This window comes from Cydia strobilella, chromosome 16 (assembly GCF_947568885.1).
Source record: "Cydia strobilella chromosome 16, ilCydStro3.1, whole genome shotgun sequence".
Classification (NCBI taxonomy): domain Eukaryota; kingdom Metazoa; phylum Arthropoda; class Insecta; order Lepidoptera; family Tortricidae; genus Cydia; species Cydia strobilella.
Window position 1 is genome coordinate 11,134,814 of NC_086056.1, and position 20,077 is coordinate 11,154,890.

Genomic DNA, 20,077 nt, shown 5'->3' on the forward strand with positions numbered 1-20,077 from the left:
ATTTCATTTCTATCCAGTATCAATAGTTTCCTAGGGGTCGACTTATGATAATGTACCTACTTACTAAAAATCCACATATTAAAGAAAGCTTTTTCCATACATGTGGAGCAGAATTTACTATGAGAAAAAAAAATAGCCTGTGAAAAATAAAAGTTAATTTTGATTGTTTGAGAACCACTGGCTGTCACTTTGAGAAAACAAGGTCGGGTAATTCCGGAACACTTTGTGACACGGAATTCCCCACTTCGGGTAAATCTGAAAATGTAATAAAATTCAAGCTAGAATAGTTTGAGCCCATTTAAAATAGCTAAAAAACGATAATCTCTTAAACACAAAAGCAGTCAATTCATTTACTCACCAAATTACAGAGTTAGCGATGGTCGTCTAATTCCGAATGTCAAAAAAGCGGGAATTTTTCACCCGCTCATTAATCTGATGCGCCACACGCGTAGTTTCGTCGCTAGCGTCCCGTCCCGAGCCTTCTGACGCGGGGAGGGAGATACTTGAACGTCATAGGGAGTGTTGCCAGAGCAAATAATGTAGCCGCGTTTAGTAGATATTAGTAATTTTCGGAATATCCCGATTTTCGGAATTAGCCGAGTAAACCTTACCCGGGACAGACAATTAAAAAATAAACGAAATATTATCAATGCATTTTATTTTTTTGGTTCATTAATGGAATTTAACTACAATATACTCAGTCTTTTACATGAGTAACACTTACAACTATAATATACTTAGACAAAATAACAATCAATTCATCAATAAAAAAAAACATATGTTTTCATTGTTTTCTAAGATACATCATAACAATCAATAAAATTCATCAACAAAAAAGCCGAATTTAACTAACGGTAAAATTATGTAATAATAAACGAATTTCTACATGAAATAATTTTTAAAATAAACGAAAAAGGTACCTACCAACGAAAAAATTTAATAAAAACAATGTTCTTTAAAATAAAACGCCTTAAGTCTTATACGAGTAGGTACATAACAAAAATGGTATTAACTAAATTAACGAAATTCAGTAACGGCAATATTGCCACCGAGGGAAACACAAAAATATGTCACCACTCCAACGCGATGTAAAGCGTTTTATTAAAAAATATTTTGTTTATTGTTACACTTAACAATAAACAAAAATTCATATAAAAATAATGTGGGGTATCATTTATGGGGTTATTGAAAAGGTATTTAAGTTTTACGTAGGTATATAAGTGCTACGTTTGTTTTTTTAATCATTTCATATGAATTTTTGTTTATATTTAATATTTTAAACCTCGCTCGATGTCCTCCTTCAGAAGTAACACCATTAGTGCCTTTTTCTCAGCGTCCGCACGTATGAGGGAGCAAGCACGATCCATTTTGTTCTTCCTGTATGCGTTGATTTGCTCTTTAAGGCTGAAAATCGCAATAAAAACAATTTATACCATTATAATAGTGTGTACTGATTACCGCGCCGCACCGCGACCTTGGTGCGGTGCGGCGCACGTATCGATAGTGTGTGTAGTCGCGGTACGTGCGTTAAGGACACAGCTATAAGTGAGAGCGAGAAATATACATTTTGACCGCACCAAGGTCGCGGCGCGGTGAGGTATGAGGTAGTCTGTTGCGGCTTTAAGTATTGTCCGACCGAAGTTTCGCCTAATACACGTAAGTTATATTCATGCCAAATGAGAGCGTTACTTCGATTGTATGCGAGCGGCATTTTGGCGGCAGGTTCGTTTTATAAAACGTGCTCCTGATGCGTGATGCCTCAAGGAAATCAGTAAGATAAGAAATTTTCTGAAGTGCCGAGTGGCGGAAGACAGGGGAGGCCTTTGCCCAGCAGTGGGACACAATATTGTCTATATAAAAAACGAAATTTTCTGATATAAATACCTGTCGATACATTCTTCCAAACATTTCAGCTCTTCTTGATCCTTTACGGCGGCCGCTTGCATCCTAAAAAGTGACGTTAAAGTCAGCCAAGGCAATATGGAACATTAAGCAAAACTCTGCGTAGAGGGCGCCACTAGCACAAACTGAGGTCATGTCGCGAAACACGAAAATCTAAAGTTCGTTATCTCCCTCTCTATTACTTGCATATTCGAGCGATAGAGTGGCGGATAATTTCGCGGTAGGCCCCTAAACAAACCGCTTTGAAAGTATGTAAGTTTAAGGCTTAGTATGTATAAGTTACTCTATGGTTTACAATGTGTGCTAGTGCTGCAATCTGGCGGCAGAACATTGCAATATGCATGTTGTCTTCGGTTTGTTGAATTATATATATATGTATATAAAATTGTACACAATAAAGAATATTTACTTGGTTGTATAGGACACGAAAAAGATAACTTACAAATAGGGGATATTACTGCAATGTTCTGCCACCAGGGTGCAGCACAAGCCTTTTTAGTAAACCATAGAGTAACATATACATACTGTACCTTTAACAGGGTTTTGACAAGTTTTCAGAGATAATAAAATATGACATTGATCCATCAAGGTGGTTTGTTTACAGAGAACCTACCGGGAAACACGAATCCGAAAATTCGCTATCTGCCTCTTTATCGCTTGAATATGCAAGGGTGACAGAGATGTTAGATAACGAAATTTCGATTTTCTTGTTTAGCGAAAGACCCTTAGATTGTAGGGGCTCCACGCCGTACGCAGAGTTTCGCGTAATATTCCCTAAAAAAACGATCGTTTTTGTTTTGAGTTCATAGATCGACGAATCCAGCAACATAAAAACCAGTTTGATATATTCAAAAGGTACTTAAATACAAAATACAGTACGTAGCGGCCCCCTTTTTAGGGTTCCGTACCCAAAGGGTAAAAACGGGACCCTATTACTAAGACTCCGCTGTCCGTCTGTCTGTCCGTCTGTCACCAGGCTGTATCTCATGAACCGTGATAGTTAGACAGTTGAAATTTTCACAGATGGTGTATTTCTGTTGCCGCTATAACAACAAATACTAAAAACAGAATAAAATGAATATTTAAGGGGGGCTCCCATACAACAAACGTGATTTTTCTGCCGTTTTTTGCGTAAAGGCCCATTTACATGGTGCGAGTTTCTCGCCTCGACCATGCGATTATCGTAGCACGAGAAAATATATGGCATCATGTAAACTATATGTACGATATCGTACAAGTAGCGGTGATAATCTCCTCGCCTTTGATGATTGGATGTCTCCGTGTAAACAAAACTTAAATGCGAGAATCGTATTTCGAGTTTATATGATTTTCAGTCGTCATCATGAGTGCATTGAAAGTCGCTGTTCTGATTGTGTCGGTACTTTATACGTTTTAAATTTTACTTTTACATTTTAAATGTTTTATTAATCGCCAAAACGCACAACAAAATTTTTCATTGAATATATAGGTACTTGAATGTTGCTGACTATTTCTCGCCAACTTTTTTTTCTTAGGGCAACGTCACGCCATTTTAGCCAAGAGCCAATATTAAAATAAATGCAACTTAAATTATATTAAAATCATTAAATTAATTTGTTTTTGTTAAAAAAGAAATTTTTAGCAGAAGATATTATCGCTGACTGTACTTTTCTTTTAACAGACGACTAATACTCATCGAGCGAATTTTAACGAACCTAAACACATCTAGGTTGTGTTGTTTTATAGAGTTCCCATGGCCACCTCCTGAGTCCATAATCAGACCAGTTCAATGGTACCATAATATTACATTGTCACCCAACTTACATATGTATAGGAAGTGGGTTAAATTTGCAAGATTTGACCAGAACAAACATTCAAACAAACAAACATTTGCAAGTTAAATAAAAACTTGTAAAAATAATGTGAGAAACAAGAAATATTATTACGAATATTTACAGTATATACCTAGTGGTAAATGATTAGCAACTAATCACGTAAGTTGACTGGCAAAACTCGTATGAAAATCGGTTCGGACCGATTCGTGCGATACTCACACGTACGTGAAAAAATGTCATACGAGAACGAGTTTAGACAAGTCGAGAAATCGTAAGCAAATATCTCCCTAGAATGCGGCTCCTCGTGTAAACTATTTCGCCTGGCGATAATCTCCGTGCGAGTATCGAATGACATGATCGTAGGCGAGTTTATATTTCTCGCATGAATGTAAACATTTTTATACGATACTCGCCTGGCGATTATTGCATACGATAATGTCATACGATTTCTCGCCCCAAAACATGCGAGAAACTCGCACCATGTAAATGGGCCTTAATGGTACGGAACCCTTCGTGCGCGAGTCCGACTCGCACTTGGCCGGTTTTTTTTAAATATCTATCGTTAAATTTAAATAATCACAACTATTTAGCAGTGGCGCTTAGAGATGGGCGCCGGCGGGTAAATACCGGAAAAATAAATTAGATATATCAATATAATATCGTATAAATATGAAAATAAATTAAAATTCAGTATAGAAATCACAATCACACGCCATTTTAGACACCAATTTTTTTTCGATTGGTGCATTTTGTTCAGTTTTGTATTTTAGGAATGTTAACATAACAACATTTTCTCAATTCAATTTATTACTCCGTTTCCAAGTTTTATTTATCTACCCACTCATTTGGGTAAAAAAGGTAAATACCGGGTAGATTGGGTAAATAGCCGATAAATACCCGATATCTACCCTGGGTATTTACCCGCCGCCCGTCTCTAGTGGCGCTAGTGAGCACGTTGATGGGCTCTTAACCCTCTAGTGCATGTCACAAAAAAATATTTGTTCAAATTTGAACTTTAATAGATGCCAATAGAGTTCAATATTATAACTGCCATATATGGCTTTGGCTTCTCATGAATTGGGAGGGATAAACGTGCGCGTGCGATAGAGATAGAAACTTTTGCTTAGCGTCCTGACTTTTTTTTAGATACACACATAAATAAAAATACTTACGCTTCATTAGTTCTTTCATTGATTTCCACCAAGCGGGTGTTCAAAACCTCCATCACCTCTTCGTACAGTATTTCTTTAGTTTTCTTTATTGATTTATCACCTGAAATGTCAGAATGCATTTAGCCACATATAAATCTAAATAAAATAAAATATCAGCGCAATATACCTGATGAACCGATCTTGATAAGCTACAGGTAGGAAACCTGCGCTGAAATAAAATAAAAGGGTCATTCTACAAAAACCTCATTCCCCTGGCATTAGCATCTCATTTTTGGTGACTGTGTAAGTAACCCGTGCCAAGTTCCATCGACAACCATAACTGCTTAGTGTAATCTCCTGGGAATTTGCGAATAGGTATACTCGGTATAGATAGCCCGGTGAATGAGATTGCTGTAGAATGACTCAAAACCGGTTCACCCGTTTAAGAGTTATGGCACCACAGACACACGCTAAAAATAGGTAAAGGTTTTGACCAGAGGTTTAACCGCCGAACTAAATGGATGGAACTGAGACATGATAGATACGTTAGGGAAGCAATTTTGTAGACATTGTCGGTCTTCTTTTTGTATTCGTATCGTATTGTCTATTGTATTTATAGCTTTTAAACAGAGCTCGTCCGAAGAATATTTTCAGTATAATTTTTAGAACCACAAACCGGAGGCGCCATAAAAAAAGGGGTCGGAACCATGTTCAATGTTTATATTGCTTATCAATTATCAACTTTACTGCTGCCCATGGCTATAAAGATGATAAATGACAAACATTAAATAGAGCCATGAACCTTTTTTATGGCGCCTCCCATTCGCGGTTTTAAACACAATAACTGAATAGATTGTTCGGACGAGCTCAGTTTAAAAGCTAAAGACTATATATATATACAAGTAAATACCTTTCTTCGATGACCCCGCCTCTGCATTCTTCTCTAGCCAGCTCTGGACGCTAGCCACACTACTACCCATTTCTGACTGATCTACAGTAGACCCAACAGTCTTCTCATTAGATATATTTTTTGTCTCAGCTGATTTGCCCACAGTTTCTTGACTGCTTATACCTTGGTCATTTACTTCCTCTGCCAAAGACTCGACACCTTCTGTTCTTAATTTTTCTATATCTGAGCGAGATTTAACTGTTTTGACGGAAGATCGAGTTCTGCTTCTGACTGTCCTGTTACTTCTAGTGTCTCTAATACTAGTTTTGTTTGTAAGATCTACGGTATCGAAATTTAATTTCACTGGGTAAATGCTTTCGCATGAAATACAAGGTTTTAATACAGATTTTCGTCTTGCTAGGGTTTTTCTAGGGCCTACCTCTGGTTCTATTTCGATAATATCTTTCGTTTTTGGCATAGGAAGCCACTTGTCAATTTCATCAGGAGAAATCCTCTTTAGAACGATTACAGGTAATGATTTAGTGGTGCTTGATTGGGTGGGAGTTACTAATTTTTCTATATCTTCAGAAGACATTCTAGTCAAAACTACGGTTGAAGCACTGACTTTTGATTTTGGAGAAACGGGATTAATTTGAGATTCAATATCATGACACGATATGCTTTTTACAGCGCACTTCTCCCTCCTCATATTAACCAGGAACTCCGTTATGGATTTGCTCTTGCCCTCAACATCTATATCTCTGTATTGGAAACTCTCGTTCAGTGCGTCCAAATTTGGTGGAGATTCATCAAGGTCGTTATGGCCAGTAATGGGAGATCGACCGCCTGTTTCTATTGATTTCTCCGAATTTACATCTGGTATATCCCCAGCTTGTAGATTGTAAGCAGGGACTGACAGTTGCGTGTCACTGGTCGTATTCAAGCCGCCCAAGTCTGTGTATATCTTTATGAGTTTCTGAAGCAAATTGGCGTCTAAGGAAGTGTTTTCATCTTTTGGTGGTACTGTTTCTACCACAAGTCCAGGTAGAGGGCTTACCGTTGCACTTTCTCTTTCCGTTGGTACATTTTTAATTATTTCGTTACTCTTCTTGGTTAAAGTTGGCTTTGTGAGTTTGTCGAATTTGTTTTTCAAGCTCTTTTCAGTCTCAATTTTGATTATTCCCTGTTTATTAGGTGTGTGGGGTTTCCTTCCCGACACTATGGACTCATCATGTGAATGATCAGCAATTATTTCCTTGCTCCTCTTGGTTATAGTTGGCTTTGTGAGATTTACGCATCTCTTTTTCAAGCTCTTCTCAGTCTTTATTTCCTGTTTATTAGGTGTTTGAGGTTTACTTCTCGATACTATGGGCTCATCATATATATCACCAGTAGGCATGGTTTCTAAAACAGGTACATTTACCGAAGGTTGAGGTTCTTCGGGTACATTCATATTGCCCTTTTCTTGGACGAAGGAAGTTTCTAACACTTCAGGTTGATCATTTCTCATTCTTTCGTCAATCAAGTCAGTCCTCTGTGTTATTTTAGCTTTACGGCTTCTGGGTTTCGTTTGTTTACCCGCTTTTTTTACGACCCTCTGGCACTCGTCTTGTGATGAATAGTACGAAGTGTAATCTACGGGCTTCACCGATCTCCTACGTTTAGTTACGGACTCTAGACTGGACAAACTAATACATTTTTGGACTTTTGTATTTTTCTTCTGAAATAATTCATCATCGCTTTCACTCGACATATTATACAGCGACAGATCTTTGTCACTTTTCTTATTGACGAGCGTTATTTTCTCATTATTAACAACACTATCTTTGATAATATCGAACATATCGTTCAACTTCTTGGTTTTAGGCGAAGTTACAGGTTGTGTACTGGCTCTCTTCCTAGGGAGTCTTATGCGAGATTTGCGGGCGTTCTCCAATTCTTTGTAGCAAGCCGCTATTGGAGATTCAGTGGAACTTGATGGTCTTCGTTTTTTTCTGGATCTAGGGATTTCATTGTTTTCATTATCGTCGTCCTTGGGTGAATAAAGCTTGCGCTTTTTTTGAATTACTTGTGTTGTGGCATTCATTGGGGATTTACAGTCACTATCTTCTTCGACATTATTTGGAGGCTTGACACATTTAGCCTTTTTTTGCCGATAAGTGCTCTTTTCTGGAGTATTTAGTTCGTTTGTTATGTCTTTGGGTGATTTTAATGTGTTGTTATTCATTTTCAGTATTTTAGACGTATTATTTGTCTTATCAATATTATGTACAGCTCTCGAAATACCAATTTGTTGCTGCTGTTCTACCAGTAGATCAACATGTGTATCAATATCATTAGAGACCTTATCTAATAGGTAATTGACGCAATCGATAATATCTGCTTCAACAGCCAAATTGAGTTCACTTTCTTTTTCCGTAACTATTTCTATGTCATCGATTATACAGCAATCATCTTCGCTATCTTCGTCTCGAGAAAGACTTTCACTGATTCTCTTAATTGTAGCAAGACTTATTAAGTGAATTATGTCTTGCTGTTGCTGGCAAAAGTGTGTGTTCTCAATTATAGTTTCATTTTCATCATTATTATTCTTATTTGTTTTGTCACTTTTATTTCGGCATCTTTTTCTCCAATCGTAGTCATAACAAGGGGTATCATCGACGACGTCAGAGTCATCGGTGGTATATCCGATCTCTTCAATTTCTTGTGTAACTTTACCCGATATTAAACCACTATCTTTGTCTTGCTCGTGGTTTAGCGCCTCTTCTTCCAACAAATCAACCAGATTGACTGGGGCGTCCTTATTGTGTAGTTGTTCGAATGCCTCGACGATTGCTGATTGGTCAGTATTGGCAGTAGCATCTAAAGCTGGCAGTAAGTTAGCTGAACGTTCTTCGACAATAGGCTGAAGATCTCTGGTATTTTTTATAACAATTTGAATTTCGCTGTCGCTATGATAATGCTTTATATTACGCAACACCCCGCAGCGGCGTTTTGGTTCGCTGCTGCTTAATTTGTCGTATTCTTCTTCTATGAGTATAGGTAGCTCGGGGGTGGCGGCGATTCTTGCGGGTACTTTGGTGAAATTTACTGGAGTAAATTTGGTTAATTTCTCGCGAAGCTGGAATAGGAAATCAGAAGGTAAAATTTGTGAGCGTCAGGATGGCAGGACCTTGTTTTGAGCCTAGCTCGTTATAGGGATAGATAGATATACTGATTTCTAATTAAAGTTTACACAGGTACACTGAAGGATATGTGATATTTTCTGTAAAAAGAGACCTTATTGTCGATGGCGCTTACGCCATTATAAACGATGCTCCGATATAAATACATTGCCGAGCGACGCTGTGCGGCGCAGGCGCCATCGACAATAAGGTCCCTTTTCATAGAAAATGCCCCATATAACTGCATACTTTTAGTGCGGTATAATGCAAGATTTCATAGGTCCACCCGCCATCCTGACGTCAGAATGGCGGGTGGACCTTTTTTCTTAAATATCTCGTTTTATGGAGAGGTACACTGGTTTTTATTAAAGGTTACACTGAGGTATACTTAAGGTACAATATGTTTATTAATATTTCGTTGAAATCGCCGAGGTCTACCCGCCATCCTGACGCTCACTAAAATTTGCACTGCCCCCCTTATTTGTGAAGCTTAAATAGGGTAAATTATTGCCTTATACGTTGATTTAGACTAATAATTGTAAAACGGGACTTAATCGCGTGCACTTATTATTATTATTTGGTCTGACGTTTCGAACTTGACATCTCGTTCGTGGTCACAGGCAGACTGGCGAGATAAAACTGCTGGCTGGAATAACAGAAGTAAGTGCACGCAAATAAGTCCCGTTTCTGTGTTACAATAGGGAATATTACGCGAATCTCTGCGTAGGTGGCGCCACTACCACAATCTGAGGGTTTATCGCGAAACAAGAAAATCGAAATTTGAATCGAGCGGTGATGAGGCAGATAGCGAAATTTCGGATTCGCGTTTCCCGGTAGGCCCTTTGTAAACAAACCGCCTTGATTCATCAATGTCATATTTTATTATATTTATATTGTATTTATTTATTTAAGAAACAAACAGTCTCTTATAGTTATACATAACACTGGAAATTTTCTTTAAGCTAGACTTAAATATTTTAACATCATGTTTAAGCTATTTGTGCAAACAAGAACAAAAAAAATAATAATCATAATCATAATCATAATCATTTTATTGGTAAAGCTAATTTACATGTCAGTCTGGGTACAACTTAAAAAAATTACTGGAAATAAATAATCCTTACATAGTAAGCGCAATCACATTACATATCAGTTTAAACCAAAAAGATACAAGGTAATAATTTAATTATATAAATCTTACTTAATTATAAAAGTCAACACTTAATAGAAAGTAATCAAGTAGTTTTTACAATTATAATTCCTTGGTCATTATGAACTCGTCATAATTGTAGAACGGGCGCTCAATAAGCCATCTTTTTAGGCGGTGCTTAAAGCTGCTTGCATTAGGAGCCGCAGTTATATTTTTTGGTAGGTGGTTATATACCTTGGGGCCCGTCACAAGAGTCAGTTTCGAGGACTTGGCTAGCCTGCGGTTGATAGAAACGAGCTTATCTGCATTTCGAGTATTGCGACCATGTACCATGCCATTTGTTTTATACGTGTAATAATAACAATAATGAAAATAAACTATATATATTCTATTTGTATATTATCTCTGAAAACTTATCAAAAACATGTTAAAGGTACATTATGTATAAGTTACTCTATGGTTTACTAAAAAGGCTAGTGTTGCACTCTGGTGGCAGAACATTGCAGTAATATCCCCTATTGTGATTTGCCATAAATGCCTTGTTTTGAAGATTCACAAAAAGGGTGAATTTAATAAAACCTCCAATATCTCCCTCTCTATCGCACTTATACGGAAGAGTGATAGATAGACAGAAAGCGTTTCGTTGTCGTAGCGTAAACGATTCCTACGATATCCTTTAAAACAAGCGGGTAAAAACGCATTTTATCCTAGTGGACTAGTGTGGGGAAAGTAATTTGACCTTGGATGGAGCGTGTTTAAGTAGTTTTTGACAGATACCAAAACGTTAAACGCTGATAATAATGGTTCGTTCGATATTAATTATCATTAAATAAATGGTTTGAGAATATAACAAAAAATACCAAATTTAGCTTTATTTCATGATTTTAAGTTATAACCTTAAAATTCCATAAGAAACATTTGTTTTTTTTTATAATGATGAACGCACAAGTTTAGTCGATGCAATTTCAAAACGCATCGTCAGAAATGTCAACATTGTCAAATGTCAACAAAAAATTTACTTTAAAGTTTTCTCACCGACTCCTGTAAAAATACACAACTTCCAGAGTTTTCTGTTATATTATAATATCGTATTATCGTAAAAAATGAGCGATTCCCTTGATGAAGATGATCTTGATGATGGTCCTGTGGATGGCACTTTCCACACGGGTTCAAATGTATTTTACTTCTTGTGTGTTGAAACACGAGCAAGCGAAAGGATTCTAGTTTAGAACCACCCGCTTCGCTCGTGGTTCAACTATAGATTCCTTTCGCTTGCTAGTGTTTCAATTCCATACTCGCGGGTAAAATACAACTTTGCACCCTTGTATAACAATAGTTATTTACGATACAAGTGCGGAAAGAGGAAATTCGAAACGAAGTGGCGATAAATTAAAACACGACCGCAGGGAGTGTTTTAAATCGACACCAGTTGCGAATTACCTATTCGCACGTGTATCGTACAACGTTTTACAGTACATATGGCGCTTTAAACTTTCGACATATGCACGAAAAGTGCTCTTTACGCACTAGGGCGAGAAAGTTGCACCATATGTACTGTAAATAACTTATCACGCGAGTAATTCTATTGCTCTTCTGCCATGATGCCCGCGGTCAATGACACTGTGCGAGCGGGACAGCTATGCAATTATGCGCGCGCGATAAAGATAGGAACAGGCGGGTCAACGTACGAAATTATTCGTCCTTACTGTATTACCTATGCTACTCTTACCTGCGCGAGCGACGTGGTGGATGTACTGGAGGGCGAGTTACAACTGAACACAGGTTGGAAGGTCGACCGTGTGGCGAAGCCTGTAAGATACATGATTGGGTTATATTTCAAGGGCCTGACACTCTTTGATAGAGAAAGATAGTCTTATTGCGATTTCTATAAAGGGCCCTCCACACTCATGCGCGAATCATGGCGCGAAGCCGCGAACGCGAGTGTGGAGGCTTCGCGCCGTGATTCCCGCATGAGTGTGGAGGGCCCTTAAGAGAAAAGAGAAAATAGTGTCATGCTTTGTCCATATCACCGACCGGGTGGCATCATATTTCATATTTATTTATTGCAACCATGGTTTTATAGGTATTACAAATTCTTGGTAGTTCCACATGGACCCCGTGGGGGCATAGCAATATTACATGCATACTTAGGATCTAATCTTAAAGTAGTTTTTATACATATACGCCGAATTGAATCAGATAATTGTCAGTGTATTAAATACAAAAATAAACGGGCAAATGATTATTATTAAGTGATGTCAAATTATATAAGTATTAAAATAATAAGAATGTAAATGTTTTAGAAATAGGATTAATATTAGAGTTCAATATGTCAATAAATTGATTCAATTTAACCTTATCTACAATATTATCCAAATTTAAAATTAGTGCACAAAAATAGTGGTGTTACTAATCAGACGGATCTGTAAAAAAATCTTCTAGAGTGTAGTAGCATTTGTCAATCAAGTAAGTTTTAAGTGTAGTCAAGAATGTTTTGTTACATTGTTCTGCTTTTATAGTGTTATCTATTCTGTTGTATACTTTTATTGCCATGGCGTACGGACTTGAGCTGTATAATTTTAAATTAGAGCCTGTTGGCCTAGCGGTAAGAGCGTGCGACTTGCAATCCGAAGTTCGCAGGTTCAAACCCTGGCTCGTACCAATGAGTTTTTCGGAACTTATGTACGAAATATCATTTGATATTTACCAGTCGCTTTTCGGTGAAGGAAAACATCGTGAGGAAACCGGACTAATCCCAACAAGGCCTAGTTTCCCCTCTGGGTTGGAAGGTCAGATGGCAGTCGCTTTCGTAAAAACTAGTGCCTACGCCAATTCTTGGGATTAGTTGCCAAGCGGACCCCAGGCTCCCATGAGCCGTGGCAAAATGCCGGGACAACGCGAGGAAGATGATGATGATTAAAACTGTACTTTTTAGTATTTGTTGTTATAGCGGCAACAGAAATACATCACTCTAAGAACAAACTAAATTATTTTCTATGAAAATATTTTAATTTGTGGTTTTTCAAGTAGACACACTACTATTTAAACTATAAACTGAAATAAATATCATATACGAAGGAAAAAATGACCAAAGCCTCCAGTGTCCAGAGCTGGAATCGAACCAGCGTACCCCGTTTACCGGACAGGTGCAGGTGGTTTATTTCAGAAATACATCATCTGTGAAAATTTCAACTGTCTAGCTATCGCGGTTGATAAGATATAGCCTGGTGACAGACAGACAGACGGACAGCGGAGTCTTAGTAACAGGGTCCCGTTTTTACCCTTTGGGTACGGAACCCTTGGTAAAATGTGTGCTCCCCCCCCCTGTAACTTGTAAAATAAGAGAATGATAAAACTAAAAAAAATATATGATGTACATTACCATGCAAACTTCCACCGAAAATTGGTTTGAACGAGATCTAGTAAGTAGTTTTTTTTAATACCTCATCAATCGTAAACCGCAATTTACCTTTCATTCAATCAACTCAAATATGTTGTTGTATGGGGCTCCCATACAACAGACGTGATTTTTTGCCTTTTTGTTTGCGTAATGGTACGGAACCCTTAGTGCGCGAGTCCGACTCGCACTTGGCCGGTTTTTTTAATATTTGTTATAGCGGCAAAAGAAATACATCATCTGTGAAAATTTCAAGTCCGACTCGCACTTGGCCGGTTTTTTTAATATTTGTTATAGCGGCAAAAGAAATACATCATCTGTAAAAATTTCAACTGACTAACTATCACGGTTCATGAGATACAGCCTGGTGACAGACGGACAGACAGACAGACAGCGGAGTCTTAGTGATAGGGTCCCGTTTAACCCTAAAAACTGTTAGAGCACAATTACATTTGAGTCGCTTAACTTTAAACTCCACTCTACCGTCTTAGGAAATAACTACCCTATTACCTACCTTTTCTTAATACCAAATCTCAAAATCGGACAGATGGATTTTGTTCGAAGTTATGCGACTCATTTTACGGTAAGGAGGGCCTACCGCGAACCACGTTCGAAGTGTTGCCTCTCTGTCGCACTTGTAAATTCGTACGTAAGTGTGACAGGAGGCAACACGTCGAACGTTCGCGGTAAGTAAGCCCTCCGACTGCCTAAAAAGCCTTCTTGGCGCTATGGGCACAATTCACGCTGGGTACCTGCAATAAGTATCATCTAATATTTGATATTATTCATTGGCTAAAAAGAAGAACATCAATTAACCCATATATGCCCATTGGGTTGTTTTCGACCCGTGGAGGGGAAACATTTGAATTTCACGGGAAGTAGATTCGATTGATTGCAATTTCAAAACATTCGTGCATGAAGCTAATTGTACTTTTTATTATATTTTCAATTAATTAAATTATTCTTACCTGCCCTAGAGCTTCGCAGTTTAGGAAGACTCCGTTCTTGTTCCTGGACAACATTTAAATGGTAAATATAACAATGACATAATTGTAATCAATGTTTTTATATACTGTTAACTTATGTGTAAAGTTTAATAACTTCTTCTTTTAAAATTATGGCTTCAGCCCAGTGGGACTATTTCGCCAGTATCAAGGTATTGAGAGGTTTACAAACGACAAAAATTGTACGGTTGTACAAGACAGTGTACGGTGATTTGTTAGCTCTTGTAAATCGATAGCTAGTCTTTACAAGAAGCACGTGGACTACCGGCCGTTGACTCCAAGATGATGGTTAAACGCGCTTCAAAATTAATTCTCCATTCACTGCACACTACCACATTAGTTTACTGTATAATAAGCTATCGATATTACACTTTAAACAATATTAATAAGCAAAAAACAAAGTAATTAATCACGATGCTAACTATCAAGATGGCGCTCGAACCGGAAGTCCAAAAGTTTAATCTTCTTCTTCTTCTTCTTTTAAAATTATGGCTTCAGCCCAGTGGGACTATTTCGCCAGTATCAAGGTATTGAGAGGTTTACAAACGACAAAAATTTGTACGGTTGTACAAGACAGTGTACGGTGATTTGTTAGCTCTTGTAAATCGATAGCTAGTCTTTACAAGAAGCACGTGGACTACCGGCCGTTGACTCCAAGATGGTGGTTAAACGCGCTTCAAAATTAATTCTCCATTCACTGCACACTACCACATTAGTTTACTGTATAATAAGCTATCGATATTACACTTTAAACAATATTAATAAGCAAAAAACAAAGTAATTAATCACGATGCTAACTATCAAGATGGCGCTCGAACCGGAAGTCCAAAAGTTTAATAAATAAAATGAAAATAAATAAATGACATTGACATATTCACGATTTTTTTTTAAAGTACCCTAATTAGACGCATTTATTATAAAAACGGGTATACACGGTACTGCTTGCGGCCCTGCAACAGCAGGCGGCAGCTACCTATACATTGTATTGTATTGTATAGTATACAAAATACTCACGAGGAAACCGAAACATTTTCTTCGAGGTCAATAAGAATATTCATTTTAGAGTAGGCACCATAAGGACATTTTAGTTTTTGAATGTCATCAGGTATACACTATTAAAAATCTTGATAAGGAAAGGGGACGACCGGTTCTCCATACAAACGTAGTCCTCATTTTCCCCCCTGGACATTGACATTATGGAAAAGAATTTGATAAAATTTGCTGTTTATTAACTTATTCGTTAATATTCGTTAAGCCAAAGATAGATATAACTCCGTAATAGATGGATACAGTCTAAGGAAAAAACGTGCCTCGATAATCACGAAAATTTGACTCTCGATCAGATGGCGCCAGTACCTTTGGCCTACTCTCGTATAGAGGTCGTTGACGGTTTCGTTTGTTATTTAACAATTTTACCGCATATCAGTGAAAGAACATGGGTCAAAATCATAAAAATAATTAAAGCAGATTAAAAAAAACATTTATCCATATTTAAATACATTTTATCGTATTTTTGTAAATCTTCATTTTTAGTTTTAAAGTGTGTCGATAGATGGCAGTGAATTTACTGTGGTTACAAAATTTACTATGACAGTACCGCTCTATAATATTATATCCTCTTTGGTTAAGCCCCTTCGTTTGATTTTATTAGATTTGTTGGGTTATTCTCACTAATTACCACCAAGTTGTTACCAGTGGTAACTAGTGGGAATTTTTTTCCCACCTTTTACCACCAACTCGGTTTGGTGGTAACTACTGGGTTTTTTTTCCCAAAAAGTGTGATTTTTTCCCCAGTAGTTAGAGATTAATACTAATGAAAGCAGTAGATATAGTATAGTATAAATGTAGAGTGACTTAATAAATAATTATAAGTTGATTAGTGTTTCAAACAGTGTAAACTGCCTTAAAGTGATGTAGTTAGTAATTAATTAAGTTAATTAAAGGTAGTCTTATGTAATACAAATTTAATGTATTATAAGGACCCATTTGCATGCTGCCAAAACAGCTAAAAAGGCTAGACCATGTAACTTTTATAATATCTATTATCTATGTAGAACCCTTTTTATGTGCAAATCAATGATTATGATGATATGATGATTATGATTATGGTCATAAATACTAAAACTGTTTTACCGCTGCAAGTGCAAAAACTAAAATTAACTATTTTAGTTAATTTTAGTAGTAGGAGAAATTAACGTTTGGATGAAATACCAACCAAGAATTTTACTGGGATTTTTTTTCTCAGTAGTTACCACTGGTAACAACTTGGTGGTAGCTTGTGGGAATAATTCGATTTGTTTGATTGTTATAACAGTTAGGAGCAAAAAACAAATTAAATACAAAATATTTAAAAGCTCCTAACTCTTATAATAATTAAAAAATCAAAAAAAAAAGGAAGGGGCATAGCTTTAGTTAAAAAACATTAAATTGTGTAAAAATATATTCCAAAATTGACAATACCCATGGATAAATATTATAGGGACATTCTTACACAAATTGACTAAGTCCCACGGTAAGCTCAAGAAGGCTTGTGTTGTGGGTACTCAGACATTATATATATAATATACAAATACCTAAATACATAGAAAACGTCCATGACTCCGGAACAAATATCTGTACTCATCACATAAATTAATGCCCGTACCGGGATTCGAACCTGGGACCATCGGCTTAGGCAGGGTCACTACCCACTAGGTCAGACCAATCGTCCAAATGCGGAACGTTTTTATTGAGGACTGAAGGAGGTCGTCCACTATCGTCTTAACTTTTATGCAATAGAAAATTTGCACTTCAAAGCTTTTTTATTTTATTTTTGAAAGACCCAATCTAAGCATCCCACACTAAGGGTTTTTAGGGTTGTAGCATAAAAAAACATCCCCACTACGTGTATTTAGGGGAGACACTAATTTTATTAACCTACGCCACATTATCTATAGTTTTTTTGGCATGGATATTGTATTGGAGATATAAATCAATCATACCGACAAAGTGGTAAAATAAAAACTTTAAAAAATTAGGGAACCATTTTTTTTCGGTTCAACCCTATGGACTGGAGTATAGTTAGATAGGTCTTTGATCTTGAGATAAAAAAATAGCGATAACAAATTTACGCTATACTTACAGGGCCGATGGAGAAGCGGCGGGACCTGGCTCGGCAACTGTCTGGTGAGCCCAATCCAGGTTGCCGCGACCCCTGTGCTATTTCTTCACGATTCCTATAGGACAAACAAATTATATATTTTCTTTAAATTTAAGCAGACAGTGAGCTGTTTTATATTTGCTTGTAGGTATGTAGTTAGACTAGTTAGCACATGGCTGACATTTTTGCACATATGGGAAAAGTTAAAAGCTGATCTCTACTAAACAATGGTTTAGAGATTCTTTATTCTCATAACAATTTGTAAAATTCGCTTAAATGTATTTATTTTAAACTTATATAAAGCATTTATTAAGCTAAGTAAGACCATTGTAGACCAAAGCAGATCAAGCACAAATTAAGGCCCCAATATTTGGAAGTATTGTTATAAAGATTTCCAGTATTTAAAATATAATAGAATTGACAGAAACACAAATAGCTACATCTGACATTACCTAGACATTTGGCAGAATATACAGACTTCAACTGCTCTGTAACATTATTTTATAAGGATATTCACTTTATATCTATTATAACTATACGAAAAACTAAAGCTACAGATATGCTACCTATATAACGCACTAGCCCTTTAACCATATTACATTCCCTTCTAGTCATTCGATTTCGAACTGTAATTCTTATTTTATACGTTTTTGTATCAAGTATGTTGCCAATACGGACTAAAGGGAAAGGGTACGCACCCTTGGGGGGGTAGGGGGCGGGTAAGGGACGCATAGTGTATTGTTTTTAAGCGCGCTTAGCACTTACTGTGCTTACCTGGGCATTTTTTCCTCTACAACAGATATTGTTCGACCCAGCATTTTATGTGTCTTCTTACACATGAAAATTGGCAGACTCTCGACGAGTGTGTACCTACACCTACAGCTTATTTAGCGCTCTGCAATTTGTATACAAATATTACATTTGTTCCTTTAAGTATGACAGAAACATTCCGTATTGCTTAATTCTTTAGATGGAGGTTGCATCTAAAGAATTAGTCTGATAACAGTTTGCCGCAAACAAAAACGTTACTTACATGCCAAAACGTCTATTTTATGAGATTCCATATAAAATGAATAAAATCACAATGTATTTAATTTATCTTTTGCACAAATGCACTCAAATCAAAATGTTCCCGCGAAGGACGAAGGGAAGGGGACAAAAAAAAACAAAGAGACAGACGCTTTCAATCTTAGTTGCCATACGTGTGCCTGTGCCATACCAAAAAATCATGAATCTAGTAGAAATGGATCGTTCATGAGTAGGAGTGGGGGGAAATTACCGAACGGGATAGTCTTAGGTATCTTTTAGTAGGAGTAGCAGAGAAAGCGCTGTCATTGTTTGTCCTTGTCACAGTCTCACATTTTTTTTATTCCCCACCGATTTAGTATGGTTTATGGTGGGCTACAAATCTACTCGACCAATTATATCTCAGAATAATGACTAAAGCAAAGAAGCCGGGCAAAAATAAAAGCTTGGTAAAAGATATCGTATTCACAACACGTTATTACTTTTTGTCTATGAGTGAGTGAGACAACAATCCGTAAGTTCTTTCGTTTTTTTCAGTATTGTCATAAGATAAACTGAGGGAAATGTCAAATGGTCCTATGTGGTTCTATAATATAATCCAGCCAAATAAAATATATGTTCGTTATTTCACAGGTAGGTGTCAACTGTAACAACTTGACATAGTCGTATTATTTTAGTTGAAATATTTCGGGATGTTTCAGCGGTCATCTTGGTTTATTTTAATTATATTTTTGCTATTCCTGAAAGATTGTTGGAAAACGTGCTGAGTTTTTATTTGTAATGGTTTGAAGTTCCCTTTGTGATAATGTCTTGTGTGATCGAGGGCTGTAAATCGCATACAGGAAGAAAAGAAAATACGCACGAACCGATAACCTTTAATTGGTGAGTTTTGTTCAATTTTGAAGAAATTTATTTATAGGACCTGACCCTAAACATAGAAATCGATATGTTGTTTATGTAATTATTACTTGCATTCAAGTCTATATAGATTTTTGCATATATTTTCGAACTTTTCTGCTAAGTATGAAAGGTTATATTTTTGGCATAGTGATGTATCGACCTCAGATCAATAACCTATCGACATTTACAGCTTTCTTATAGTTTGGCCCAGGACTGTCTCATTTTAATTGATGAGTACAGTCAAGGGCATAAATATATATACATTCCCAGTCTCAAAAATATGTGTACGCTCAGACAATAAAATCGTGTTCACATATTTTTAAGACATTTGTCTGGATCGATATTTTTGCCTTCGACTGTGCCTATAGTTTTCTTTGTTCCTACTTACTGACAGATTGTGTTTGCCAGACTATAGTTTAATACTAAAAACCGGTCAAGTGCGGGTAGGACGCGCGCACCAAGGGGACCGTACTTTTTAGTATTTGTTGTTATAGCGGCAACAGAAATACATCATCTGTGAAAATTTCAACTGTGATATAGC

The 20,077-nt window shown here is 36.8% G+C and overlaps 1 protein-coding gene across 1 annotated transcript; it reads right to left on the minus strand.

The window, feature by feature from the left end:
- Nucleotides 1–650: 650 nt before the first annotated feature.
- On the minus strand, nt 651–14,490 carry LOC134748494 (uncharacterized; the record flags this gene model as incomplete). The annotated part of the gene is made up of 6 exons (XM_063683291.1): nt 651–1,404; nt 1,885–1,947; nt 4,889–4,988; nt 5,778–8,877; nt 11,800–11,879; nt 14,436–14,490. Coding segments are annotated over 6 exons (3,534 nt in total), but the record flags the coding sequence as incomplete, so codon positions are not given.
- Nucleotides 14,491–20,077: the final 5,587 nt, after the last annotated feature.